Raw genomic sequence first — 27845 nt, forward strand, 5'->3', positions numbered from 1 at the left:
GATGTTCTCAGTGTCACTTGCATATGTGAAATTTAGACGTGTTTATTCATTCAGCATGTCGTTCCAGGGGGCCTACTGTATGCAGGGGCCAGGTGTGTGGCATTGAACAGAGACCAAACCCTCGCGCTCATGGAATTGACAGATGTAAGAGATAGACCAGAAGCAAACAAGAAAGTGGTTATCCAAACAGGAGCATGCATGGGTTGTGACGGGTATATGTGTCAATCCCACATTACCCAGTGGTCAGGGAAGTCCTCTGAGGACGAGATGGTTGATCAGAAACCTGAAGAATGAGGGAGAGCCAGGTCCATGAGCATTTGAAATCCTGGGAGAGCAGAGAAGGAGGCGCGAGAAAAGTTTTTGCCTGTGCAAGGATCAGGAGAGCAGCCGAGGCTTTAGCCAGAGGCAAGTCTGGAGAAGTGGTTGGCGGGGAAGTTCACTGGAAGTCTTGCCTGCAATCTGGACCATTCTGAATGCACAGGGAAGAGCTCGGTCCTGTGACTGGCAGGACACCAGGGCTCTTGCAGTGTCTCAGAGCCAAGTGGTTGAGCTACTTGCTCCAGGTTTGAAATTAAAATAAAGAAGTGATGTCAGCAAAATGGCAACTAGGAGCTTTTTACCCTCCTTCTCCCACAGAGCGTTGATTTCCACCACCCCCCCCCAGCTTTACTGAAGTGTAACTGACATGAAATTGTAACCTGAAGTGTACAGGGTATATACATTGTGAAAGGCTTCCCACCCACCCTTCGCTTCACATACTGTCGTTTTCCTGTGTGTGAGAACGTTTAGCTTGGCCTCCGTTAACCGATTTCAGTTACACAAGTGTTGTCAACCGTCATCACCGTGCTGTACGTTAGATCCTCAGAACATACTCCTCTTACAGCTGAAAGTCTGTACCCTTTTACCAGCCTCTCCCTATTTTCCCCGGCCCCTGGTTACCAGACTTTTCTACTGTCTCTTTGAGTTGGACTTTTTTTTTTTTTTTCCTTTCCTCTTAGATTCCACATAGAAGTGAAACCATGTAGTATTTGTCTTTCCATGTCTGGCTGACTTCGCTTAGCATAATGCCGTCCAGGTCCATGTTGCTGCAAACAGCAGGATATCTTTCCTTCTCGTGGCTGAATGATAGATATTCCACTATGCGTACATACCCACTCTTCCTTGTCCATTCATCCACTGACAGATGCTTAGGTGGTTTCTATATCTTAGCTACTAGGAAAAGTGCTGCAGTGAACGTGGGAGTGTAGGTCTTTCTCTCATTTCCTTTGGATCTATACCCAGAAGGGGGATGGCTGGATTTCGAGGAAACTCCATACCGTTTTCCATAGTGGTTGCACCAGTTTACATCCCCACCAGCAGTGTATCAAGGTTCCCTTTGCTTCCTCACCAGTGCCTCTCTTGTTTTTTCGGTAACTGCCATCCTAAGAGGTATAAAGTGAGATCTCATTGTGGTTATGATTTGTGTTTCCCTGACGGCGAGTGGTGCTGAACACCTTTTCAAGTACCTGGTGGCCAGTTGCCTGTGTTCTTTGGAAAAATGTCTTATTTAGTTACTCTGCCCATTTTTAAAAAATTGAATCATTTGGTGGTTTTGCACATATTTTGAATATTAACCCCTTATTAAGATTTGCGGATATTTTCTCCCATTCTGTAAGTTGCCTTTTCATTTTCTTGATGGTTTCCTTTGCTTTGAGGGAGCTCTTTTAGTTTGATGTAGTCCCATTTGGGTTTTCTTTCTTTTTTTCTTTAGCGTTTTTTCCCTGTGTTTTTGGTGTCAAATTCAAAAAACCATCACCAACATTGATGTCCAGGAGCTCACTGCCTATATTTTCTTCTAGGCGTTCCATGGTTTCAGGTCTTATGTGAAGTCTCTAATCCATTTTTGAATTGATTTTTGTGTATAAGGGTCCAGTTTCATTCTTTTGTGTGTGGCCGTCCAGTTTTTCCAGGACCATTTATTGAAGAGACTATCCTTTCCCTGTTTTATATTCTTGGCTCCTTTGTTGTAAATTAGGCAGCCATGTATGTGTGGCTTTATTTCTAGACACTCTCTCTGCTCTCTCACTGATCCATATGTCTGTTTTTAGGCCAGTCCCACACTGTTTTGATTACTATGGGTGTAATTGAAAATCAGGAAGTGTGATGCCTACAGCTTTGTTCATCTTGCTCAACATTGCTGTGGCTATCTGGGCTCTTCTGTGGCTCCACACAGATCTTAGAATTCTTTATTTTTGTGAAAAGATGAAGGTTTTTTATTTCTATTTTATTTCTTCTTTGGAAATTTGATAGGGTTTAAAATCTATGGATCGTTTTAGGTAGAATGGACTTGAGATATCGTTCTATCTCTGTGTCCTCTTCAAATTCTTTCATCAGTAACTTCTAGTTTTCAGTATACAGACCTTTCACCGCCTTGGTTAAATTCATTTGCAGGTATTTTATTCTTTTAGGATGAATTTCTCTTTCAGTTTGTTAGTGTATAGAAATGCAACTGACTTTTGTGGAATGATTTTTGTATCCTGTTACTTCACTGAATTTGTTAGTTCTAACAGTTCTTTGGTGGAATCTTTACGATTTTCTATAGATGACATGTCGTCTGCAAATAGAGACGTGACTTCTGATAATGAAATCTAGGGATCATAGGCCATTTCTTCTAGATTATCCAGTATAGTGATGGGGTTCAAATATCTTTTTGAATAAGCATTTTCCTGTTCTTTGGGTAAATACCCAGTAGTGTGATTACTGGATTGTAGGGTAGCTCTATTTTTAATATTCTAAGGAACCTCCTTACTGTTTTCTGGAGGGACCGCACCAGTTTGCATTCCCACCAACAGGACATGAGGGTTTCTATTTCTCCACATCCACGCCTACTCTTGTTGTTTCCTGTCGTTTTTATTTTAGCCATTCTGACAAGTGTGAGCCGATCTCTCATTGTGGTTTTGATTTGCATTTTCCTGATTATTTATGAATGATGCTGAGCATCTTTTCGTGTGTCTGTTGGCCATCTGGATGTCTTTGGAGAAATGTCTGTTCATGTCTTCCCATTTTTAATTGGATTATTTGGGTTTTTTGGTGTGGAGTTTTAGAAGTTCTTTATATATTTTGGATACTAACCCTTTATTGGATACGTCCTTTGCAAATACCTCCTCCCATTCAGTAAATGGTCTTTTAGTTTTATCGATAGTTTCCTTTGCTGTGCAGAAGCTTTTTATTTTGATGGGGTCCCAATAGTTTATTTCTGCTTTTATTTCCCTTGCCTCAGGAGACCTATCTAGAAAAATATTCCTACAGTCAGTGTCAGAGAAATTACTGACTGTGCTCTCTTCTAGGATTTTTATGTTTTCAGGTCTCACATTTAGGTCCTTGATCCCATTTTGAGTTGATTTTTGTGTGTGTGTCTGGTGTGAGAAAGTGGTCCAGTTTCAGTCTTCTGCATATAGCTGTCCAGTTTCCCAGCGCCATTTGTTGAAGAGCCTGTCTTTTCCCCATGGCACATTTGTGCCTCCTTTGTCAAAGATTAATTGACCTATAATTGTGGGTTTATTTCTGGGGTCTCTCTTATGTTCCATTGGTCTACGTGTCTCTTTTTGTGCCAGTACCATACTGTTTTGATTAGTACAGCTTTGTAGCCTATCTTGAAATCTAGCATTAGGATACCTACTTTTGTTCTTTTTCAAGATTGTTTTGGCTATTCGGGGTCTTCTGTGGCTCCATACAAATTTTAGGATTATTTGTTCTAGTTCTGTTAAAAGTGCTGTTGGTATTTTGATAGGGATTGCATTAAATCTGTAGATTGCTTTGGGTAGTGTGGACATTTTAACAGTATTTGTTCTTCCAATCCATGAGCATGGATATCTTTCCATCTGTGTCATCTTCAGTTTCTTTCATCCGTGTTTTATACCTTCAGAGTACAAGTGTTTCATCCTCCTTGGTTAAGTTCATTCCTAGGTATTTTATTATTTTCGGTGCAGTTGTTAAGTGGGATCGTTCTCTTAATTTCTCTTTGTGCTGCTTCATGATCAGTGTGTAGAGATGCAGCGGGTTTCTGTATAGTGGTCTCGTATCCCGCAAACTTACTCAGTTCCTTCATCAGATCTAGTAGGTTTTTTAGTAGTCTTTAGGGTTTTCTCTATAGAGAAACCAACAGTGAAAGTTTTAATTCTTCTTTACCAGTTTGGGTGTCTTTTATTTCTTTCGGCTGTCCAATGGCTGTGGTTAGGACTTCCAGTATTATGTTGAGTAAAAGTGGTGAGAGCGGACAGCTTTGTCTTGTTTCTGATCTTGGAGGAAACACTGTTTTTCACCGTTGAGTATGATGTTCACTGTGGGTTTTTCACATAAGGCCTTCAGTATGTTGAGATCTGTTCCCTCTAAATCTACTTCGTTGAAGTTTTTTTTGTTTTTTTTTTTTTAAAGATTTTGTTTATTTATTCGACAGAGATAGAGACAGTCAGCGAGAGAGGGAACACAAGCAGGGGGAGTGGGAGAGGAAGAAGCAGGCTCATAGCGGAGGAGCCTGGTGTGGGGCTCGATCCCAGAACGCCGGGATCACGCCCTGAGCCGAAGGCAGACGCTTAACGACTGAGCCACCCAGGCGCCCCTTTCTTTTTTTTCTGATTTTTTTTTTTATCCCTTTTCTTGTTGATGTGAAGTACCGCATCGATTTGCAAATATTGAACCACCCTTGCACCCCAGGAATAAATACCACTTGATTGTGGTGAATGATTTTTTTTTAAATGTATTGTTGGACTTGGTTTGCCAGTATTTTGTTGAGGATTTTTGCATCTGTGTTCATCAGAGATATTGACCTATAGTTCTTTTTCTGTAGTGTCTATCTGGTTTTGGTATCAGGGTGATGCTGGTCTCAGAATGAATTTAGAAGCTTTCTTTCCTTTTCTATTTTTTGGAATAGTTTGAGAATAGGTATTAACTCTTCTATAAATATTTGGTAGAATTCACTTGTGAAGCCATCTGGTCCTGGACTTCTGTTTGCTGGGAGTTTTTGTTTGTATTTCATTTTTTTAGTTTGTTAGAGAACGGAGAGGCAGAGGGAGAGAGAGAATCTTAAGCAGGTTCCACACCCAGTACGGAGCCCAACTTGAGGCTCAATCTCATGACCCTGAGATCATGACCTGAGCCAAAATCAAGAGTCGGCTGCTTAACTGACTGAGCTGCCCCAGTGCCCCTGCTGGGAATTTTTTTATTATTGATTCACTGCTGGTAATTGGTCTGTTCAAATTTTCTATTTCTTCCTGCTTTACTTTTGGGAGGTTATATGTTTCTAGGAAGTTATCCATTTCTTCTAGGTTGTCCAATTTGTGGGCATATGATTTTTCCTAATTTTCTCATCCTTTGTATTTCTGTGGTGGTGTTATTCTTTCTCCTCTTTCATTTCTGCTTTTGGTTGAGTCCTCCCTCTCTCTCTTTTTTTTTAAATGAGTCTGGCTAAAGGTTTTCTTTGGTCGTTCTTTTTCAAAGAACCAGCTCCTGGTTTCATTAATCTTCTCTGTTGTTGTTGTTGTTTGTTTTAGTTTCTATTTCATTTATTTCTGCCCTAATTTTTTTTTTCTCCTGGTTTTGGGTTTTGTTTATATTTTCTATATTTTTGTTTATATTTTCTATATTTTCTAGCTCCTTTAGGTGTAAGGCTAGGTTGTTAATTTGAGAGTTTTCTCACTTCTTGAGGCAGGCTTGTATTGCTATACACTGCCCTCTTGGAGCACCCTTTGCTGCATCCCAAAGATCTTGGCCCATTGTGTTTTCATTTTTATTTGTCTCCATGTACTCTTTGATTTCCTCCTTGATTTCTTGGTTGACCCATTCACTATTTAGTAGCCTGTCACTTAACCTCCACGTATTTGCGTTTTTTCCCAGATTTTTTTTCTTGCAGTTGATTTCCAGTTTCATAGCATTGTGGTGAGAAAAGCTACTTGGTATGACTTCGATCTTTCTGAATTTGTTGAGACTTGTTTTATGGCCTCATGTGTGATCTATTTTGGAAAATATTCCATTTGCACTTGAAAAGAATGTATTCTGTTTTAGGATGGAATGTTCTGAATATATCTGTTAGACCCATCTGTCCAATGTGTCAGTAAAAAACACGATTTCCTTATTGGTTTCTGTTTGGATGATCTATCTATTGTTGCAAGTGGGGTGTTAAAGTCCCCTACTATTGCATTACTATCGATTACTTCCTCTGCTTGTTACTAACTGCTTTATGTATTTGGGTGCTCCCATGTTGGGTGCATAAAGTGTTTACAATTGTCATATCTTCTTGTTGGATTGTCCCCTTGGTGATTATATAGTGTCTGTCTTTGTCTCGTCACAGTCTTTGTTTTAAAGTCTATTTTGTCCAATATAAGTGTTGCTTCCTTGGCTTTTCACTTCCATTTGCATGATGAATGCTTTTCCGTTTCTTCGATTTCAGTCTGCACGTGTCATAGGTCTGAAATGAGTCTCTTGTAGGCAACATCTGGACGGGTCTTGTTTTGTTTTGATCCATTCAGTCACCCTAAGTTTTTGTATTGGAGCATTTAGTCCATTTGTATTCAAAGTAATTATGAAGTATCGCCATTTTGACATCCGTTTTGTGGTTCTTTTATAGTTCTCTGTTCCTTCCTTCTCGATCTCTTCTCGCACAATTTGCTGGTCTTCTTTAGTAATATACTTGGGTTCTTTCTCTTTGTCTGCATATCTATTACGAGCTTTTGATTTGTGGTTACCATTAGGTTTCTATATAACATCTTCTGCATATAGCCGTCTCTATTAAGTTGATGGTCACTTAAATATGAACCCATTCTTTACTCCTCTCCCCTCCACATTTTAGGTTTATGGTGTCCTACTTTGTGTCTTTTTATTTTGTAAATCCTGTGGTTTTTATAGATATACTTAATTTTACTGCTTCTGTGTTTCCTACCGTTCTTACTCCTACTTATGGTTTTTTCCTTTCCACTGAAAGAGTCCCCTTTAACATTTCCTGTAGGGCTGGTTTAGTGGCCATGAATTCCTTTTGTGTTTGTTTATCTGGGAATTTCTTTCGCTCTCGTTCTATTCTGAATGATAGCCTTGCTGGATAGAGTACTCTTGGCTGCCCATTTTTCCCTTTCGGCACTTTGAATAAATCATACACTCCCTTCTGGCCCACAGAGTTTCTGCTCAAAAATCAGCTAAAAGCCTCATGGGGTTCCCCTTGTATTTGCTTTCTTTTTTCTTGTTGCCTTTAAAATTCTCTATCTCTACTTTTTGCCATTTTTATTACTGTGTGTCTTGGTGTGGACCTCCTTGGATTGACTTTATTGGGGGATCTCTGTGTCTCCTGGATCTGAATATGTTTCCTTCCCCAGATTTGGGAAATTTTCAGCTATTATTTCTTCAAACAAATTTTCGGCCCCTTTTCTCTCTTTTCTCCTTCTGGGATCCCTATGTGTATTACAACTTGATGGTGTTGCTAAATTTCCTGTCTATTTTCACTTATTATTTTCTCTCTTCTGTTCAGCTTGCTTGCTTTCCATTAGTCTGTCCTCCAGGTCACTGATCCATTCTGCTGCTTCCTCTAGTATGTCATTTATTCCCTTTCGTGTATTTTCAGTTTAGTTATTGAGTTCTTCATCTCTGATTGGTTCTCTTTGTGTTCTGCCTCCTTGTTAGGGGTCTCAAGGAGGTCCTCCACTCTTTTCTCAAATCCAGCGAGTATCTTTATTACCATTACTTTAAATTCTCTATCAGGCATATTACTGCTCTCCATCTCGTCTCGGTCTCTTGCTGTGTTTTGCCTTGTTCTTTCATTTGGGGCCTATTCCTCTGTCTCCTCACTTTGTGGGACTCTCTGTGTCTGTTTCTTTTCTTTTAAAAAAAGAATATCTATCTATCTATCTATCTATCTATCTATTTATTTATGAAAGCAAGAGAAAGCAGGGGAAGGGGCAGAGGAAGAGGGAGACAGAATCTCAAGCAGACTCCCTGCTGAGTGTGGAGCCCGATGTGGGGTCCAGTCCCACAACCCTGTGATCGTGACCTGATCCAAAATCAAGAGTCAGATGCTTAACTGACTGAGCCACGCAAGTGCCCCTCTGTCTGTTTCTGTGTTAGTAAAGTCAGTGAGGTTTCCTACTCTTGAGAGTAGTGGCCTCGTGAGGAAGAGGCCCTGTAGTGCCCTGCAGTGCTGTGTCCCCTGTTCACCAGAGCTTGGTGCTTCTGGGGTGTCTCCTGTGTGTTGCATGTGCCCTACCGTGGCTGTGTGGCTTTTGCCTTCAGTCCAGGCATCTGCAATGGCTCTTTTCGCCTGTTGTGGGCAGGGTTTGGTACCTGTGTTATTAGTGGACCAGTCTGGGGCTGCCTTGGGCTTGCGTTGAGTCAGACCAGACATTTGCTGGAGACGTAGTTGCCCTGAACTGCAGGAGCATGGGGCGGGGGGGCACACGGTGCCAGCAAGGTCCACACCGGTGGGAGAGGACCTGTAGCCCCCAACTGCAGCAGGCTGGGTGGGAGGGGGCAGATCCCTAGAGGCAGGTGGGGGGTGGTGGGAAGCAAGGTTTGCACGAGTCTGCTGTGGGAGGAGACCTGGTAGAGGGGATGTATCCACAGGAGAACACGGGGGCAGGGCACGCCGTTAGCAAGTTAGGTAGGGATTGTTGTTGCTGTTTCCCGTAGGTGTCTAGGCTGGGGGGCAGAGGGAGGGAAAGGGCACCCACCAGCTCCCTTGTTCCTGGAGACGTGTCTCTGTCCCTCCAGCACCAGCTCTGAGATTAGTAAGCAGGTCTCGCTCCCATACACCGCAGGCAGTTTTCAAACTGCGGCTTCCATACTTTATGTCCACAGGCTGGTTTGTTGTGCTCTCTCTTTAAGGGCAAGGACTCCACTTCCTCTCTCCTCCCAGCTCTCCCAGAGCCTGTTGATTTTTAACATTCTAGGTTTTAAGCCCCGTGAATTGTAAGAACTGAAATTTGGCCCCTGCAGTTTTCAAAGCCAAGTGGTATGGGGATTTCTTTCCCATGCAGGCTTCCTAGTCTAAGTTGTTTCTCTCCCCTCCATGCGCCTGTGGCACCCTTCCAGTGGACAGTCCTGTGGGTCTATTCAGCTCCCAGCCGCATCTCCGCCCTTCCTACACTCGTCTGCTCCAGCGTTAGCTGTGGGGGGTCTGTTCTGCCCTTCTTTGTGTCGTTTTCTGGGTGGTTTACCCTGATGTGGCTGTTGCCTCGTCCTATCAGTGGCACGAGGTGAGCTTAGGGCCCTCCTGTTCTGCCATCTTCCCCGGAAGTCTGGCCTTCATTTCTTAATGGTCCCTGTGGTTATGCCTCCTTCCCAGGATTATTTCATGTTCAGCCTGCTCCTGCCAAGAAGTCCGTTTCCTTCCAGTTTGTGAACCTGAAAATGGTAGCATTTCATCTGCTCTCGTCTGCTTCTTCATATTCCCACTTGTTACTAAACCAGTGTTGTTTTTAGTCCTTTGTACAAAACCACATCACGCCGTTGCCTGCAGCAAGAGACCCTCACAAATTTGCCAAGTTGCCCTGATGCAGAGAAGTTAGCTGTCCCCGTGAGTTTCCCTTTTGTTTCAGGACTTGAAAAGTGGACAAGCTCAAGTTTTTGGCTGTAACAATTTCGTGTGAAAAGTTCAAGACCTACTGTCAGAGCTCTGAATGCTTCCTTCCCGATATGAGGAAAACGGGGGCCAGCTCTGGGTGACTCTTCAGTTTGCCAGATGATGGGATGTCGCATCAACAGCTAATTGTTAAGTGAGCGGTGTTAGTGCCTACGATGCAGGGACTGTTCTTATCCTCCGTGTACATCTAGGGAAAATGAGGCACAGGTTGAATCGTGTTTACCAAGTGTGACTCAGATATAAACCTAGAAGACACTTATTTTCTAAATGGTGTATAGTCTTATCCTCGTCCTGTGCCTAAGGTGATGGAGTTTCTATTCAGGACAAGCAGCATAAAGCTTTCAGAAAGTTGGTTTATTTAAAGACCACCAGCATACACAGCGACAACAGAAGCTGTAAGGGGGCAGAATTGCCCAGAGAGTGTGTGGGCCTGGGCAGACTGTTCTTATGGGGATCCTGGCTACATAAGAAGTTTGGAACTTTTTCAAATCAATGTTTTAGCTCCAATCTGGTGACCCAATTTCACAGGATCCCACCAAAAAAATGAAAAACTCTTCACCACGAAGCTCTTCTGGAAACCAGGTCAGACCCCATAGGTGTGGGCCCTCTTTGGGGCATCTGGTTGACCTTGTGCTCTGAACGGCAGAAATGGGAACCAGCCGGTCCCAGCCACTAGAGGGGACCATGGGTTCCACTAGCCAGAACCCACGCAGGCCCGTGTGTGTACCCCACTTACAGTACTGCTGTGGTACTGCTACTTCTGGGCCCTGGAAGGGGGGCTCAGAAAGTCCCCAGGAAGGCATTCCCAAGGCGGGGCCATGTGTGGGAGAGTGGTCCTTGAAGCACAGGACCTGGGGCAGGGATCCGGCTTCCCGAGGGCATAAGGGAAGCACTGAGCAGTGGATGAAGTTTGAACAATATTAAGACTTAGTGATTACTTCCAAAACCTCTTAATAGCTAAAGGACCCGAGGGCCGGGGGGGGGGGGGGGAAGCTCTTGTAAGGAGGAAGCCAGCTGGAAAATTCTAGTATTTACAATATCTAACTCTGTGGGTTTGGTAAAAGGGACTTTTTTTTTTTTTTTAATTGTGTAAAATGTTCAGGCAAAGAACTGCTTTTCCTTTCAAGTGCCCAGCTCAGCCCAGCTGGCTGTGAACGCTCTGCAGGCCTCCGTGAGCTGGCCCAAGGGGGACGTTCCAAATCTTCTTTACGTAGATGCTACTTCTAAAAAGGTGTAGAGACCGATTATAGCAGAGCTGCCCTGATGGGAGCGGGGAGAGAAACGGCGGAATCGAGGGTGACCTTGTGGCTCTGCCGCTTGGGGCCAGTGGCTGCTGAGCCCCAGCGTTAGACGTAAAACAGACAGTGTCTACCTCCCGGGACTGAGACGAGGGTATAAGTACACACACCGAAGGGCCTTCTAGGAACTCGACCCGCAGAGGGCAAATCTGAGCAGCCTCGCTGGAGAAGAAAAGGCTCACGGATGCAGCCGTTGCTTTCAACTGTTTTATTGCTAAACTATGATGATACAAGCCGTATAAAAATACTTTACATATAGCAAAAATAAACTACATTAAACTGGAGATTAAAAACGTTTTGCATAGGAATGTGATGTATTCAAACTTCTTTAACAGTCAAGATTGTAAAAACCTAAGCCTCCCAGCACCACCCCGCTGGAGAGAATTCTGTTTGCTGGAGAACAGCTGTGGCATTGTCCACATTTTCTCCCCTCTGAGGGCTGCAGAGGCAACAGGCGTAAGGAAGGTTCTTTGACAAGATGCTCAGGATGTTAAGCTTGTCCTAACCATGGCCCCTGTCTGCTTACGCCAGCCTCCACGCTGCAAGCACCTGCCTCCTGGAAACCCAGCCAGACCCGGGAGCAGGCAGGAGTTTGGTCCGCTAACCGCTGCGCCGAGGCCAAGTGTTCAGTGTTTTTTCCAGCACCCTGTCTCCTGTTCAGAGGAGCTTTGCTTAGGGACCATCTCTGAGGGAGGTTAGGATGTGTGGGGCACCTGCTGAAGGGTTACCCCTCCAAAGAACGAGTGCAGGAAAGTTTACCCCAGCTCGTCAAGAACGTCACAACCCCCTGCCTCTTGTAAACGCGGACGCAACCGTTGACTGGACTTCTGACACTTTCAATTCTGAACAACGGAAAGCCCTTGGAAAGTGTTTGACGTGAAAATAAACACATTCGGCCCTCCCTTTAGTTCAGAGTGACAACTAGAACACATGAGCTTCCAATCTGTCTAAATGTGACCGCTCCCGCACCGGCCAAGGCTGGCTTCCTGAGACCGACGTCTTGGCTCCTGGCTATAAACAAGAAAGGCCACATCAGTGCTTCCCAGCTTCTAGAAGAAATCAACCCGATTCATCTAGGGTGTGTCTACGCTGGAAAACTCTGCAGGTCCTTTGGATAATGGGTGCGGGGGCGGGGGGGTTATCTACCAGGATTAGGTCAGCTCTGTAAACACGAGCCTGTACTTAGGGTTCTGTGAACGCGAACGTGAACTCTTCCAGAGTCCCATTACCGCACAGGCGGTTTTGTTTTTAAATCAAAATCCCCTACTAGGCTACTGCTTTGGGGGATCTCAGCACTTTACGATTCTCCTCCGTGACCAGATGAAGGCTCAGAGCCGACGTCCGTGTCCTCTCAGGCAACCAGCAGAGCGTTCCTCCTTCTGCAAAGTCGTCCCTCGGTCTCCAGAGACGCTTTCTTCTGAGACTTAGGTGACTGACAGACTCAGAGGTGGGTTTTGGGGTGGGTTTTTTTTGTGTGTTTTTTGTGGGGGTTTTTTTGGGGGGGGTTGCTAGCATGAATCCCACAGTTTCAAGAATACATCATTTCCCTTAGGGGAAAAAAATCAACATATGTAAAAAGAAACACTTGAAAAAGATTTCAACCATTTATAAATATTTTCTAATTCCAACAGGGGGTGGGGTGTGATATTTTCAGGACAGATAAAAAGCATAAACATACAGATAAGAAAATAAAATTTAATAACCTACTAACTTGGATCGCTCTTATATATTATCAAGCAGCAGTATTTTTGGACAATCCAGGAAGACTTGCAGACTCTGGACATCTACATTCAGCAACACGGTAGAGTCCTGTTGGCGGGGCTACATATCTACCTTGGACGTAGCAAGTGCAAACCTCGACCTGAGCTCCTTCTATCACGTGCAACACACACATCTTTACCACTTAGACATCCTTACTTTTCTCCTTCTCTGAGAGGATCTTATTGCCTCTTCCCAGACCGAAAAGATTTCATGAGCAATTCCTCTTGGCAAAATTTCCTCCTGGCAGTTGTTACCGACCAAACTTTCTTGATCGCTGTCGGTTCCTGATACACATTCTCTCGCCTGTTTAGGTCTCAAAACTAATGCTTTGGCTTCTCTTTCCTTTGTCATTTGGTATAGTTGTTTATGAAAGTGCTTCCTCTAATATCCAGCTAAGAGGTCTTAGAAAAAGCTTGTGTGTGCGTTAGACACACACATACACACACATACGTACAGGAGTCGGGCGGGAGGCCTTTTTCACGGACATAGTTGGAAGATGGATAGAAAACATGTTAGCCCTTGTTCGCCCCATCCAGGCACAACGAAGCAGAGCAACTTTGCTACAATAGCAGGAAGGCACTTGGGTAAAACATTCAGATAACTGAGGAAAGGCCAAATTCCCTCATGTGCAAAAAAAAAAAAAAAAAAAAAGGTTAAGGTTCTTAGCCAGGTCAAGTGAAAACAGATCGTTCACCAAACACTTTAACTCTTCCCCAGTGAAGTCAATATTGCTGGAGAGAAAATGCTTTAGGTGAAGCTGCTGGTATAAGGAATCTTTTATTAGGCAGAATTTCACATCCCCGAAGTTCTGCAACAGCGGGCAAGCTCTCACTGGCATTTTGTATAGCAGAGGATTTTGCCAAACTTTGGTCCCCACTTGGGGAAAATAAATGCTAGGTCTCCATTGAAAGGTCACACCCTGGGCGTTCTCTTCTACTTTCTGGAGCACCAGACCCTCCGGGCCTTAGTCAGCAAGCCTCACGTTCCTGGCCAAGCCATGGGGAAGGCTTAACCTCCGGGTAACCTTGACAAGGAAGCCAGGACCCAGAAAACCCACAGCGAGCCCTGAATGGCCATCCTAGGCCTCTACCTAGCAGAGTTGACTGAGAGATCCCGAAGAAGAGCCTTTCGAAGAGGCCCAGGGACGTTTACATTCTGCGTGGAAGAAGCTGAAAGGCTACAAAGGAATCCCTGGCTTGTCCCAGGGTGTCCGCAGTCAAGGCCACAGGAACACATCTGTGTGATGACAAAAATCCCCTTCCGAGAACTCAGAGTTTTAGGTGTTTGCAAAAACTGCACCAAAGGAGGAAGACTCTTGAGGACTGATGTGCGCAGTAGAGACAACTGGGGAGAAAATCACCATCCGACCGGTCTGGGCAGAGCTCCCGCCAACTGAGGAGGCACGGGGGTGGTTCTCTTCGATGCAGATGAAGCAGCTAATGCAAACAGGTCTTTGGGGACAGAGGGGTGCTTTAAATGGGTTTGGGGGAAAAAAAAAACCAATGAACTTTGGGGCCAAAGCCTGAGCTTGTCCCACCAGGAGTCTAGGCCAGAGAGGGCGTTCCACCCTTGCCGTGGGGGAACTCACTTAGAGAAACACTTAGGCCTGCCCGTTGCCTCATTTCACACTTGACAAAAATACCTGTGCCGTTTCCATGCTCCTTTCCTTTGGTTCCTGGAGCTCCTCTGTGATTCCTTCTCAAAACTCAATGCACATGCTCGAGATTTTTCTTCACGAGTTAATGGAAAAGCGCTTTGGCCGCTAGGAAGGAAGCAAGCGAGACTAGCAGAAAGCCCTTGGGTTCAGGGCCGCAGAGGCCGGGTGCTCACGCCGCAGCCTGAGGTCCCTGCTCCAGGCCCACTGCTCCCTGCAGGGGTGAAGAGCAGCGGGCCCGAGAACTTCCCCCTCCGGCCACCTTAGGCCGGCTTTTTGAAGCAGAGACAAAAATAACAAACGTGGACACATGTCATAACTTAACGCTGAGTTTTAACTGGTCATCTTGCGTGGGCCACACAGTCTTGCTTCAGAATGAGAAAACTGAAAAATAAGGCTTGAGCGGTGGCCCAGCCGTGGCCGGGACTAGGTGGTCCCTAAGGAGGACGGTCCGGCTTCTGGTTTTTCCTTCAGCCTGGAAGCCAGGCTCGCTCGGCTCACGTTCCTTGGGTGGCTCTGTTTGAAAACTCCTTTCCTTCAAAAAGTACAGGAGCTGTATCTGTGACCTGGAAAAATGAACGCAGGGCTGGGGTTTAATCACAGGGGCCCACATCTTCCATCCCCCAGCCCAGCCCACGCCCCACGCTCCGGTCACTCCGTTCTCAGGGCCGATGCAGCTTGCTGTCTTGTGTGTTTGGTCAGCAGGCACTTAAGGCTTTTGGATGGGACACCAGGAAAGTCAACCGAGATGCTCTCTGGGATTTAAAACAAAAATCAAAAGGCAGAGTGTTCTCTCTGGTGTTTACACAGAGAGGTGGTGAGCTCCTTAATCGAGAGTCAGCTTTCTGCCAGGACCTTGTCCCGCGCGCGTGGCCTCCGGGCCAGGAGGTGTACAGGAAAGGAAACAGAGGTGAGGGCAGTGGAAGGCTCCAAGGGGTCAGATACGGGAGGTGTCTTGCTAATGGCATCTTCTACGTCTGATTTCTGGCGGGAGGTCCTGAAAACTCCTTCCTGATAATTTCATTAACTACAAAAGAACAGAGAGAGAGGGGGAGAGAGAGAGAGAGAGAAGGGGCGAGTGAGCGGGCACCAACAACACGGATCAGGTTAGCTTTCTAGAACCTCAACAACGGGGCTGTTCTTAAAAACACGCTTTTGTTCTGATAATACATCGGACGGTTTTTAACCTAAGAAATGCCTTCCTCTGCTCTTTTTTCTGGACGATATTCTGGGCTTGAGGTGTTTGTGAGAGTTAACTTAAAAAATCATGGCAGAAACGGTGCTGGGCCAGAGGGCAGGTGCTAAGTATGTTCTGTCTCTCTGCTGGCTACCGAACTCCTTCCATTACTCTAGCATCCAGAAAATACCTGCTGCGTGATGAAACCATAGTTGACCCACAGGGCCTACAGTTCCTAGAAGAGGGACCTTTCAAAAGATAGTAGATGGGAATCCCGCAAAGACTAGCCATCAGTGTAGACAAAATCTCTCTCAGCACAACCAGGAATCCCCCCCACACACCCCCCCCCACACTAGTGAAGGATGACGCTGTGAGTCTTCGCAAGTGGAAAATGTCCTCCGAGGGGTCTGGAAAATTCGGCCACCCCCTCCCCCAGAAGGACTGTGTAATTCCTAGCAGGGACGCAGGGATGGGATGGCAGCCCCTGGCATCAAGAAGCTGGCTATCTTCTCCCATCTTGGCCCCTTCTCGGGCCGTGGTCCCTGTAAGCGAGGCAGTGAGGTCTTAGCAGGGGGTTGCTGGCAGAAAGGTTTCCTCCGACTTTCTTGGTAAAAGTTGCGGTCAGAGGTGCCCACCTGCCCTGAGGTGTGTGTCCGCCCTGGTTTGTGCAGGGGGGTGGGGTGACTGGTCCCAGGGGCAGGAGGGGAGGGGGAGAGCCTTTTGGGTGCCACGGAAAGTCTCCCACGTTCCCCGCAGCCCTTCCCCAGCCTCCTCAGACGGGGGGTTTCACTTCCGCCTTGCTTTTCCCTAACTGTTGAGATGTGCTCCCACTCTCCCCACGTTCGAGCCGAGCCCTCCGAGGTCCAGCGTGCTTTTCCCAGAAGCCCCCGCGCGCCCCCAGGTAAGAGGAGCGCAATCGCCCTGCCCCAGGGCGGCCAGCGGCGCGTCTGCCCCTCGGCTCCCCCGCTCCCAGGGCGGCGGGACTCGACCTCTCTGTGCCTCGTGCTTTCCACTTTACAGAGAAAACAAACCGTGCGGACCGTTCCGTCCCCAGGAGGCACTGAGGTCCCTGCAAGCTCCTCGCACCCACCCGGTCCCTGGTAGCTGTTGCCCACGATCTTGGTGCCCAGGCTCGGGGTGGGGCTCCGAGGGAGTGCTTCGCACCAGCGGCCTTCGTTTTGTGCTAGAAACTAGTCAAGCACCGCTCTCTCTCGTTCAGATACAAGGGGGGAGTTTGGGCTCTGGAGCCCGCCGGCCAGCGTTAGAATCCCACCTCGACTGCCGCCTCGCTTGCTGAACCTTGCCTCAGTCTCCCCATCTGTACACCGTGTATAGGAACGTCCCCTTCCTTCTAGGGTTGTGGAGGAGCTCGGATGAGATCATGCAAGTGATGAAACGGTCACCGGGCCTAGTGTGTGGCAGGTGTTCAAGTATGGTGTGCATTAGTTAGACGCCTCCGGTGTGCACAGATGCATGTGTTCGTGTCTATCAGAATGGCAACCTGTGGGAGCGGATCTGTTAGTAGCAGCTCCGAGGAAGACTTCATAGCGAACCCACACTTACTGTATACCAGGCACCAGCCTAGCTGACTCCCAGGGGCCCTCAGGCAGGAACCCCACCAAGAATGGCCACCCCATGGCCTGCCCTTGGGCGCACCCCACCAGGGCCTGCTAAGCCCAGAGGCCTTTGTGCGGCGGGCAGGGGGGCAGCAGTGAAAGCAGAATGCCAGGGGAGGGGGGGCAGTGCGGCTTCACGCCGAGCTTTTCAAAGCCCGGATCCTGAAGGGCTTCCTGTTTTCTCAATCTAGGAAACCAGAGGAGTCGATCCTTAATGGAAACTTTCCATAGCCTGGGCTTTCTAAAAATATCTGGGAGGCAGTGATGTTGGCACCATGGCCCTCGCTAAAGGGTCGTTTCCCTTCTCAGAAGGCAGGGGCCGGGGCCGGGGAGGGGATGGAAGGTAGGGAACGTGGCCAGCAGGCTGACGCGGTGTTCCCCTCCTGCCTTCTGAAAGCGACTTCCAGGTAGAAGCTAATAGTGGCGTCTGGAAAAGCTCTGGACACGGTGTACTTAGCCCTTCATGTGGTTGGGGGTGGGCAGGCGGCTGTGCACTCAGGTCCTGAAGGGAGGCCCCGCTTGAACCCCACAGAAACCTCTCTGGGTAGAGGAACCTTCACTTGCTGAAACCTCAGAGTGTGCTCCCCTTGCTGTGAACAAGGAGAAAGTTCTACGGCAGAAGAGCTGGGTGGGCGGCCGCCACGGCAGGGCAGCCCCATGGGTCTGGGGGCTTGGAGGGTCTCTGCTCCACTGCTTCCTCCAGAGCCCGGGGTCCTGCCTGTAGGAGGTCTTCTCTTCACAGCCAAGGCTACTGGAAGAGTAAGCGAGTCCACCCTGCCCTCTCAGTTCCGCGGTGCCCACCGTGAAACCCCTCCTTTGGTCTTTCCGCAGCTGCTGTCCTTCAGGGGAAGACGGACTCCAGACTCAGCCCCATAGCACCTCATTCTCGGGCTTTGGTCTCACTCCCAAGCTCTGTCTCTCTTAAGGTCTCCCTGATGCAAAAAAAACACAAACAAAAACCCTGCTCTGGGCCCCACCTGCTCTCTTAGAGGTCCTGCAACCTGGTCCCAGCTCCCTGCACCCTCCCCTCCTGCTGGCTGGCCATGTGAGCTTTTCCCTGCACCCCACTAGGCCTCTGCCCTGGCTGCCTCCCCCGCCACCTCTAATGCCTTTCTCCTCACTCCTTCATTCAAGGCTCTGCTCCCTCTCCTCCAGGAAGGCTGCCTGGGTGCTCCGCAGTGTGCACCCCCTGCCCCGCCCAGTTGCATTCTCCCTCCATCTTCTCCAGTCAACCGTTCCTGCAGTTCACCAGCTAGTGCTTTGGTTATGTTCTTGTTCCCCACTGAATCCTCAGCTTTTCAACAGGGCCTCAGGACACAGGAAGTGCTCGCTGACACTTAATGAGAAAAAGGAAGCTGAGAAAGAGGTTAAGTAGCCTCAGGTCCTACTGACAGTCCTGCGCTTGGTCCCCAGCTCTCCCGGATGTCTGTCTGAGGGCTGGATTCTGTGTCAGCCCTCTGTGTTGCAGTCATTCAGTAAATGTTTTGAGCATCTATCCTATGCCAACCTCTGTGTCTATCTATCTTCCCACCTCTTCTCAAACTGGGCCACGTACATTTCTCCAAGTAGCCCCTCTCCTTGTCCCAGCCCTGACTTCCCTCCTGCCCCTGTTCCAACGCCACTTTTTCACGGAAGCCATCTCCCACTCCCACCCTCGGGCGTTTACTCCTTCCAAAAGCAAATACTGAATTCTCAAAATGCTTTGCTTGCGAACTCCTGGGCCAGGTTATTTGAGTTACCTGTATCCCCGTGGTGCTGTGCCTAGCACCATGCACACAGGTACCGACTGCATGCATCTCAGCCCCCCACGGGGATCCCACACCAGTCCCTTGGAGGTGGATTTTCCTCTGTCACCCAGTTGACAAATGGGTTGCTGGTCTATTGTCTCTACAGAAGAATAGAAGCCATTCATGTTTACTGAAGGCTAACCATGCACCAAGCACTGTAGTAAATGCAAATTTTTCTTAAACCTAGTAATACAATCCTTGTCTTAGAGATGGCAGTCACCAGCCATACCAGGTGATGGGGTCGGGATTTGAACTCAGGGCCCGTGTGTTAACCTGAACACCATATGGCTACACAATTGGTAAAGCGACTGTGCTATTCAGTTCAGGGGTCACCGCCTTTCCTCTGTGGCCCTGGGGTCCTCAGTGTCGTGTGTGTGTGTGTCAGGAAACGAGAAGGGCAGCCTCTGCTAAGTTAACAGCAGAGAAGGCCATGTGCTGAGTGGTTAAGGCGGTCACCGAGTATCACTTTCTCAGAACACGATTGAGGCCAGTGGTGCTGACTGTACCACAAGCACTCCTGACCTTTGATCACCCTCAGAGCGAGGCACTGTGCTGAAAACACTGAACGTGCGTCCCACCTCAGCGTGATTTCTAAGCCTGACACCTGAGGCTGAAGCCAGAAAGGAAAAGAAAGATTGACAGATGTATTATTATAATAATTATACATTTTTCTCTTTCAAACTCCAAAAAATCAAACTGGTAGAATAAGTAAAATATAACTATTCTAATAAATGGCTGTAGGCATAAATAGACTATACAAGGGGTCACCAAGCTGCTTCTATAAAGGGCCAAAAATATTTTCGGTGCTATGGGCTAGATGGCCCCTTACTCAACTACCGAGCTCTGCCACTGTAATGCGAAAGCCACAGACAGCATGTGAGTAAACAGACATGACCATGTGCCAATAAAACTTTATTTAACCAGAACAGGCCGGGGGGCCAGATTTGAACAGACCACTTACTAACTGGCCTGAGCGTTCATGCACCAACCCCTAGTCTATACCAAGGGCAGAGAAGCACAGGAAAGCAGTGTTTTCTTCACCTACTTTTGGGGATTGGCAACTGCAGAAGCCCGTGCTTCCTGTTCAACGATTCTAGGTGTTTAATTGCTTGGGTTTCTGGGAGCATCCCACTTTGCCCTAGGAATTTTCTGATTCACTTGAAGGGCCAGACATCTGCATGCTGACTTCCTTCTTTCAGCTGAACTCGGAGGTTCTCAAGCTTCACCTTGCAGAAGAATGGCTGCTCAGAGTTGCAGAGAGAAAACCACACGCGTCTATGGTAGGTGTACTTTAAAAGTCTGTTAAGAGTCATTTTGACTCTAGGCCTTTCCCCCTTAAGTGCTGACTTTGGAACTTCATCCCCTGAGAAAGCAACAACAGGAAGGAGTGGACAGACCCCATCCTGCTTCTCTCCCAAACCTCAAGCATGTTTTCTAAAATCGGGTTAGATCATGTGAGTGCCGACGAGAGTGTGGGGCCAGCCACAAAGGCCACAGCCAGAGAGATACTCCTCAAGCTTGGATGGGAAGTGGGGGGGGGGGCTGCCTCCTCTAGGGCCAAAGAAGCTAAGAGCTAGGATGGGTGCAGCCCTGCCTGCCCCCCAACCCTTCTCTTCCATCCCATCCCCTCCCACGGTGCTTTCCTGCATTCACTCCCGAGACCCATGCTTGGGGCGAGAAGGCTGGACCAGAAAGCACGTGAGTGTGCCCTGGGTACTGCCGCCTCTTTGGGGGAGTACCTGCTTGGACAGCCAAGAGTGAGCGCCAGGCCTGTTTCCCCCACTAGCGTGTGGAAAGGGTCTAGGAAGGAAAGGGTGGCTAGTGGCCTTGGACCTTCTCCTGTGACTTCAATATCAAAACTGAAATGATTTGTCCTCTGAGACCAAAACTCTCCTAGGGCTCTGCTTTTTGCTTGCTCAGCAACTTCCAAGCCTTCACTGCCTGCTCTGGGGGCACTTGGGAACAGTGACGAACTTTCTACAGGGGCCAGGCCAGACGTTAGAGGCTCAGTGAAAAAGACAAAAAAAAAAACCCCTTGACAGGCCTGAAGCCCAAAGCCGTGGGTGGGGTCTGCAAGTTGCGCGCGTTGGTAAATCCCCCTGGGGCCCTGAAGAGCAGAGCCCGCGTGCCAGAGTTCCCAGGCCCCTGTAAGGTCAGAAGCATTGCCAAGTGCTAATACCAGCGAGGGGAGAAGCACCAATCAAAAGGCCCTTGAAGGGCTTTGGTTAAGTGGCGTATGGCCTTGGCACTGACATCTTAGCTGCCTGTGCGTCACCCTGACTCGGGGAGAGGAAGCCCCCGGGAGGGAGTCTGGCACCTGCTGTCCAGCCACTGCTCGCTCATGGTAGTGGACGGAGTCTCATAGTCCCTGCGGGAGAAGGTGCCAGAGCACCACCGCCTTCCCCGTGGCCCCCGTTTGTGCTGCTCCTGGGAAGTGTTAGGATGGCCACAGAGCCCACCCTCTGGGCTCCCCCCGCCAACCCCAGGGCGGCCCACTCTGAAAACGGTCAAAGTCACCAGTGTGACGCTGCCGTGCTCGTCTGGGCCTGGCCTTGATGGAATGAGCCCACTTTCTCTGACAAGGGGCCGTTCCAAAGCCACAGCCCAGCGAGCCGGGGAGAGGTCCAGAGGCCTCTAACCCCGCTCGCACTGGCGGACTTCTGGGGAGGGCTCGCCGCACGCCTGCCGCTGCGTGTGCGGATTCTGCCGGAACGTCAGAGGCCCCGGTAACAGCAGCAGCATCTCAACAGCTGAGGCCCAGAAACGCCGAGCAACAGCCTCCCTGACCCCCGGGGGCCGCCCAACCCCTGTGCCGCGGAGTCTGCAGTAGCTACCGGGCTCTTCTCCGAGGGCCCAGAATCCAGAGTCTGTGGAGGGAGGTCTGTGCCCTGAGGCCGGCTCAGGGGCGCTGCTGAGCTCCGTGGGAAAACCAGCTCTGCCTGGGACCGAGCACAGCAGCCTTCGAGCATCCTCGCTTCCCGGGCTCGTCTGCTCTACCTGCCTTCTCGCATTCCCCAATGCAGAACACCCCGTCTGACAGAGTCTTACTTAACCGCATCCACCAAGCAAAGCTGCACAAAGCCAAAAAGGAGCTGGTCCGCTGCAGAGCAGGACTTTTCAAAGGTAGGAACGTGACCCGGCTGCGCTCTTCCTGGGAGAACATGCAAGTTCCCAGAGCCTCATCCCCCCCTCCCCAGCCCAGCCTTGAGCTCCAGCCTCCCAGACAGTCTCGGGGATGTCCCGCAGGGGTGTCCCCTTACAGAGTGGTGGGGTCCAGCCCTTAAGAGCAGGAAGCGGCGTCTGTGAGGACGGTTGGAAAAGTTTTCTTCTAGAAGTAATTCAAGTTAAGGAAACACACAGCTGGAAAACCAGAGGAGAAGCAGAAGATGTCAATTACCTTTCACTTTGATTTCTCGGATCAAAGATCACAGTCATTCTGTTTCATAATATGTTTTGTATCCAGCTAAGGTGTGTGTCTATCAGCTCTGAAAAAGATTTGCAAAACCATTTTTAAGAAAAAAAATCACCTTTGACCTCTATTATGCTTCCAACTCATGTTAATATCATCCATTTAATGAATATCATCCCTTAGCCGAGGGCCACTCGAACCCAGGACAGAAGTGAACCCTCTGGCTATAGTTTAAGCCCCCATTCTATATCCTCTTAACAACTGTGCCAGGATTACCCCCAAACCAGTGTTAACAGTCCCTGAGTGGAGGGACTTGGTGCAAAGAAATGAGGGTCTCTGAGATCCAAGGGCAGCAGCAAGGCTCTGGTGGGTTTTTTTTCTAAACTACACCAAACAGTCCTGCCGCCCACACGTCCTAGAGTTAGTTACAAATCAGGGCCGACTAAAGTGGTAACATTTTAAAACATTTTCTCTGCCGTCAGAGAAAATCTGAATTTCATGAGGAATCATCTACCCAAAACTAACCCTTCCTCAGGCTTTTATATATGAACCCCGCTTCCTTCTTACAAGTGACATAACCCCAGTGTGCATGCAAATTCATAAGACTGCACATGTTCTTCCTGGTTTTTGGCGGGGGGGGGGGGTTCACGATGAGAAAAAGTTACTATTTTCGTTGCTCCTGCCCAGTCCGAGCACTGAAGGCCCTTAAAAAGGACTCGTGAGCCGTCTACACTACAAGCCTCTCTCTTCAATTTTCAATGGCCCCACACTCCCCTCTACAGCCCTATAACGTCGAAGTTTTCAAACCACTTGTTCTCACGATCCCCTTTGAATGGCCAAAGTCAAAGGCCAGGGTCCGTTTTGAGTGCCTGAAATTAGAAACAGTTCCCGGGATGAGTCTCTTACAGGCAGTGATCCAACTTGTATCTCATCAGCATTGTTAGGTAAACCAGGATGGTCTTTAAGGCCAGTACGGTCTCCCTGAAATGTCCCATTCGAGGCGGACAACACCGAATCTTGAGAACTTTCCAGCCGGGGTGCAGTCACAGGCCTGAACTCCCCAGTGCTGCGCTCCAGCAGGGCTGGTTCAGTTGGGGTTAGGCGCAGGACAAACTCACCAGCTCACCTCTCGTCCTCTGTAGGTGCGGTAAACAGTTTGGACCATGCATTTCAAACCATCTCCTGAAGCAAAAAAGGCCCCACTCCCCCCAGATCCTGGGTGCCCGTGGCCCTACAGCAGCTTCCTCACTCTACTTTCCTCTCTCTACTCCACACCAGCTTACTCTAAACCCAAGAGCAGAAGGTACTGTCAGACCAGGCCCTCGGGGCCTTAAAACACCACCTGTACTCACCCTTGAACTTCAGGCTCAGACTTATAACTGCCCCCTGGGCACCTCAAACTGAACACGGCCAAGGCCGATCTCCTGATCCTCGCTCCCCCCTCCACAGTAGCCCTGTACCACCTGTTCCCACCCTAGGAAACCTACTCCCTTCTTCCAGTTGTTCAGGCCAATCTTGGTCACAGCCCACATCCCTCCACATGCAAATGTTCCTGGATTTACCCTCGGAATATACCTGGAAACTGGCAGCCCCTACCACCTCCTGCCTCCATCATTGCCTTGGCCCCTCCCCTGTCTCCCTGACCCCATGCTGGGACCCCTGGTCTCTGCCCAACAGCAGGTGGGCCTCTTGGCCTTCAAGGGAGAGCAACTGGCCCAGCTGTTACTCCCGGAAAAACCAGCTCCAAGGTGCTCTCCGGGCCAGGACGTGTTCCCTCCGTCCGTCTACGCCCATTCAAACAGCACGGAGGTGGCATCGGGGGCCACACACAGGTCCGAGGTCACGTGCTTGGAGCAGCAAGCCAAATCTAGGGGGAACCCCGGGGACCGTGCCCTTAAAACCAGCCAGCCGGTACCCAAGAAGCCAGCCCGGCTCGGTCTCCACTCCCCCCCAAGAGTGTTCAGAGAATTTATAAAGCATCAGACTAACGGGTTGGTCTGCGGCCTTTTGAGGTGCGGCTTCCTGTTTAGTCATGAAGTTTCACTCTTTAATTGTGTGTTTCTTGGTGGAAGACAGAGGTGCCAAGAGGAGAGGAAGGGCCTGTTTCCATTCAACTAAGACCCCAAACTCCGCTCGAGACCCAGCCCCTGCCACCGCCCCCCCCCCAGCTGACCTCTCCTGCAGCAGCGATCCAGGTGCTTTCTGTAACCCCCACGGCCGTCTCTGGGATTGGTGGTGAGATGCCCATTGCTCAGCACAGAGAGATGGCGCAACTTGGCCAGGACCAGCCCCCTCCACTGGGTGGAACTCGATAAGGCCCCAGCTCCTTGGGCGTTAGTCCCAGGCTCCCTACGTTTGGAAGATGGTCAGGGGGGCCCCGGGAGCTGGGTTAAAATGCAGATTGGCGTCAGGAGCCCTCAGAACAAAAGCACTCTGGCAGAGCCATCTGTGTCGGTCTCGTGGCCTCTCGCTGAGCCACAGACTGGGGATAAGAACACCTCCTTGGCAAGGCTGCTGTGTGGATTAAATAAGAGGTTCTAACTTATTCACAGGTATTTATAAATGCCGCAATATGGTCCCCTAAGAAAGGAGAGTGAGAGGAGAGGATGTGAAAGGAGATGGAGACCTGGCCTAACCATCCTCTCTAATAACCAAGAATATTACTCTATTGCCCTACATGGTTCAAGAGGAAGTAGGTTCATCAGTATGACTGCTCTGGCCAGTTGTTAGTAGTGTGGAGGGGGCCTGCAAGAGAGAAGGCCACGCTTAGCATTACCTGGGTAACATCCACAAACCCTCCCAAAGCCAAGGAGAGGGGCCTCTGGTCCTAGAATCATTGCCCCATTTTGTGGTCTTTCATGAGGCTACAGATAAAGATGGATACAGTGATGTTGCATTTTTACAACACTAGGCACAAATGGGTGAATCATTCCACTGGTGCTGTGGGTTAGATGATCCTTGAGGCTAGGAATTGGAAGTGCTTCACTGATTAATCAACACTAATAATTAACAGGCAAGCACACGGTATCGACAGAGCAAGTGCAAAAACACAGAACCCAGAATCGGTCACCTTGACAAATCCTACAACTAGCCTCCAGTCTCCTGAAAGCACAGGCATGCCTCTCTAAGTGGGGTGGAATCAGATGGGAAGACCTGTGTGCACTGTGTTGGGGAGCCGACAGGAATTAGAGACACATCCAAGGTGTGTTCCGTTTGAAGGTTCTACGATGAAAACACCGATGTCCCTCCCCAGCTACTACCATCCTACCCATTTCTACTTTTCCCGGGGTTCCACGTCAGCTTCAGTCTAGAGAAGAACTTGGACTTTCTCTAGGCTAAGCTGCCCTACAAGGAAGGACTAACTGGCTACAGAAACTCAGACCTGAGCTGGGTTTGCCCCTTCTGTCCAGTCCTTTTCTCCAGTTCAGCAGAATTACTTCTGATTTCATGCAGCGACATTGCACCTCTCCTGGCGAGCAACCGCACGGCTTCTAAGGTGGCACCCACAGGCAGGAAAGCATTCTAAACAAACCACGCTTGCTTGCCCTTCTGCCATTTTATCATGGCCTTGCCCCCAAACCTCTGCTCAGAGGCATTGGCCACAAAGCAAGCATTGCAAAAGGAGCTGTCGGCCAAAACAGAAGCAAAAGAAAAGCACTTGTTACTACATCCAGTTGAGATTCAGGACAGAAACAGCAATCCAAACCCACAAATCAGCCTGGGACCGCAAATGAGATGATCAAATAAATACCTAATTGTTTGGGAAGCCTTTTTTCTCATTGCGGGTGGAAAGAATTAACCAGACACTGACGCGAAGACACTGGAGTGTATTTCTCCTTGCTTACGGGTGAGAGATGGGCTGGAAGCTGGGGACGGGGGTAACAGGTGGAAGCCTAGAGCCGTAAAAAGCACCTCCCTCCTGGGCCACTTTCCTCCTGTCACACAATGGCACAAAACTTCCTCGTGACCTGTCGGGAGCTGGCCCGAAACCCCCGGCCTGGCTCACAAGACCCTGCCTTCAAAGACCAGCGTGGCCCTTGCCGCTTGGAAAGGATTCTCTGCAGCTCAGTCTCCCCCTCACCTTCCAGATCATTCTGTATCCTCCCACATTTATCCTGACCAGCTCAGAGCACAATCCATCCCCCAGAAGGACACCCCCACACACATTTCCAAAGCCCAACACAAGCCCGTGTCCTGTAAGGAGGCTTCCTACCACTTTGCACTCCCTTCCATGACACCTTCCTCCTGTCTTGCACATCTTGTCTTGAAATTCCCCTAGAAGATTACAACCACCGTCCGCCTCTCTCTAGCTTGGGTTGGCATAGGACTTGCCTCCTGAGGGTGTAAGGCCTGGCCCCAGGTTCGCTCGGCAAGCCCTCACAATGGGCCCAGCCCTGGGCAAGCCCACCTGCCTCGGGGAGGGAGAGGGCAAGTGCAGAGCCAAGAACCTTCCACCTTCCTGGTTCAGCCAAGGGCCTGTGGGGTGGGTGACAGATAAATCAGGGACCCCCTGGGCCACCCAGCCCACTCCTTCCAGGCTCAAAAAAGCTACTAGCTCCTTACAAAGAAATTTTACCAGGTCTGAGCAGGGACCAAACCGAGTCCTAAAGGTTTCCAAGCGAGATTCACAGGCCTGGCCTGGGCACTAGTTGCTCTCAACTCAAAGGCTGTCCAAGGACCAGCAAGGACTGTGTGTGTGACTTCACACCAGATGTCCCTAAGATACATGCAGACAGAGCCCCAACACCTGACTCACTCCCTTGATTAAACATTTCACCTCCAGGCCCAGCTGTGAACTGTGTCCCCCAACATGGCTGTGTTGCAGCCCTCCACCCCCATGTGATGCTATCTGGAGATGGGGCCTTTGGAGGGTGGTTAGAGTCAATGAGGTCATCAGGGTGGGCCCCCCATGATGGGCCCCAGTGTTCCCTCATGCAGTCCAGCTCCGGGGCCGGAAGTCCCCCCTCTCCTCGCTCTGCAGCAGGATGCTGCTTCTCTGTCTACACCCAGCCTCAGACGCTGCCTGGATCGTCCAGCCCGGAGCCCCTTCCCCCCCTCCACCCTCCACTGATGTCACACATGCAGCCTTGCTGTGTCTGGAAGGTGGTACAAGCCTCTGAAAGTGGGGACCACAGATGGCTCAGTGCAGGGGCTGAGCACTGTGGAGAGGGGCTCGTACCCCAGGGCAGACTCGCAGGGAAACACACTGCTGGGGGCCAGAACCGTGGGTCCAGATCCCAGCTGCCACATGCTGCCACGGACCCTCCGCACCTGCCCCTGTAGAAGCTGGACCATGACTGTTGCCGACAGCTGCAGAGGGAATCGAGGAGTCGGCACGCGGCAGGTGCTTCCAGCAGCGTGTGTGACACACGACAAGCACTCTGCAGACAGTGAGGGGACGTGAGGCGGTCGTGTCACTCCCGAGCCTCCGCTTCCTCACCCACGGAATGGGCTGTGAAAGATGCTGCGCTGAGTCCGGGGGGCACGATGCCGCGCTCAGCGAAAGCGCGTAACTCTGGCTGTCCGTCCGTTTTCGCCCACCACG

At 49.3% G+C, this 27845-nt stretch overlaps 1 protein-coding gene across 2 annotated transcripts in view; it reads right to left on the reverse strand.

The window, feature by feature from the left end:
* Positions 1–11089: 11089 nt before the first annotated feature.
* NFATC2 (nuclear factor of activated T cells 2) overlaps positions 11090–27845 on the reverse strand; it is a 137747-nt gene continuing 120991 nt past the window's right edge. Inside the window, exons 10-11 of one of the 2 annotated variants that reach the window (XM_040638479.1) lie at positions 22289–22376; positions 11090–14877 (exon numbers count right to left, since the gene is read on the reverse strand). In XM_040638479.1, coding sequence (XP_040494413.1) covers positions 22333–22376 — 44 coding nt within the window. In that variant the 3' untranslated portion in view covers positions 11090–14877; positions 22289–22332. The remainder of the gene's footprint in view (positions 14878–22288; positions 22377–27845) is intronic. The other variant, XM_040638481.1, reaches the window with a different exon arrangement.

Source organism: Ursus maritimus, unplaced genomic scaffold (genome assembly GCF_017311325.1).
Source record: "Ursus maritimus isolate PB19 unplaced genomic scaffold, ASM1731132v1 scaffold_22, whole genome shotgun sequence".
Taxonomy (NCBI): domain Eukaryota; kingdom Metazoa; phylum Chordata; class Mammalia; order Carnivora; family Ursidae; genus Ursus; species Ursus maritimus.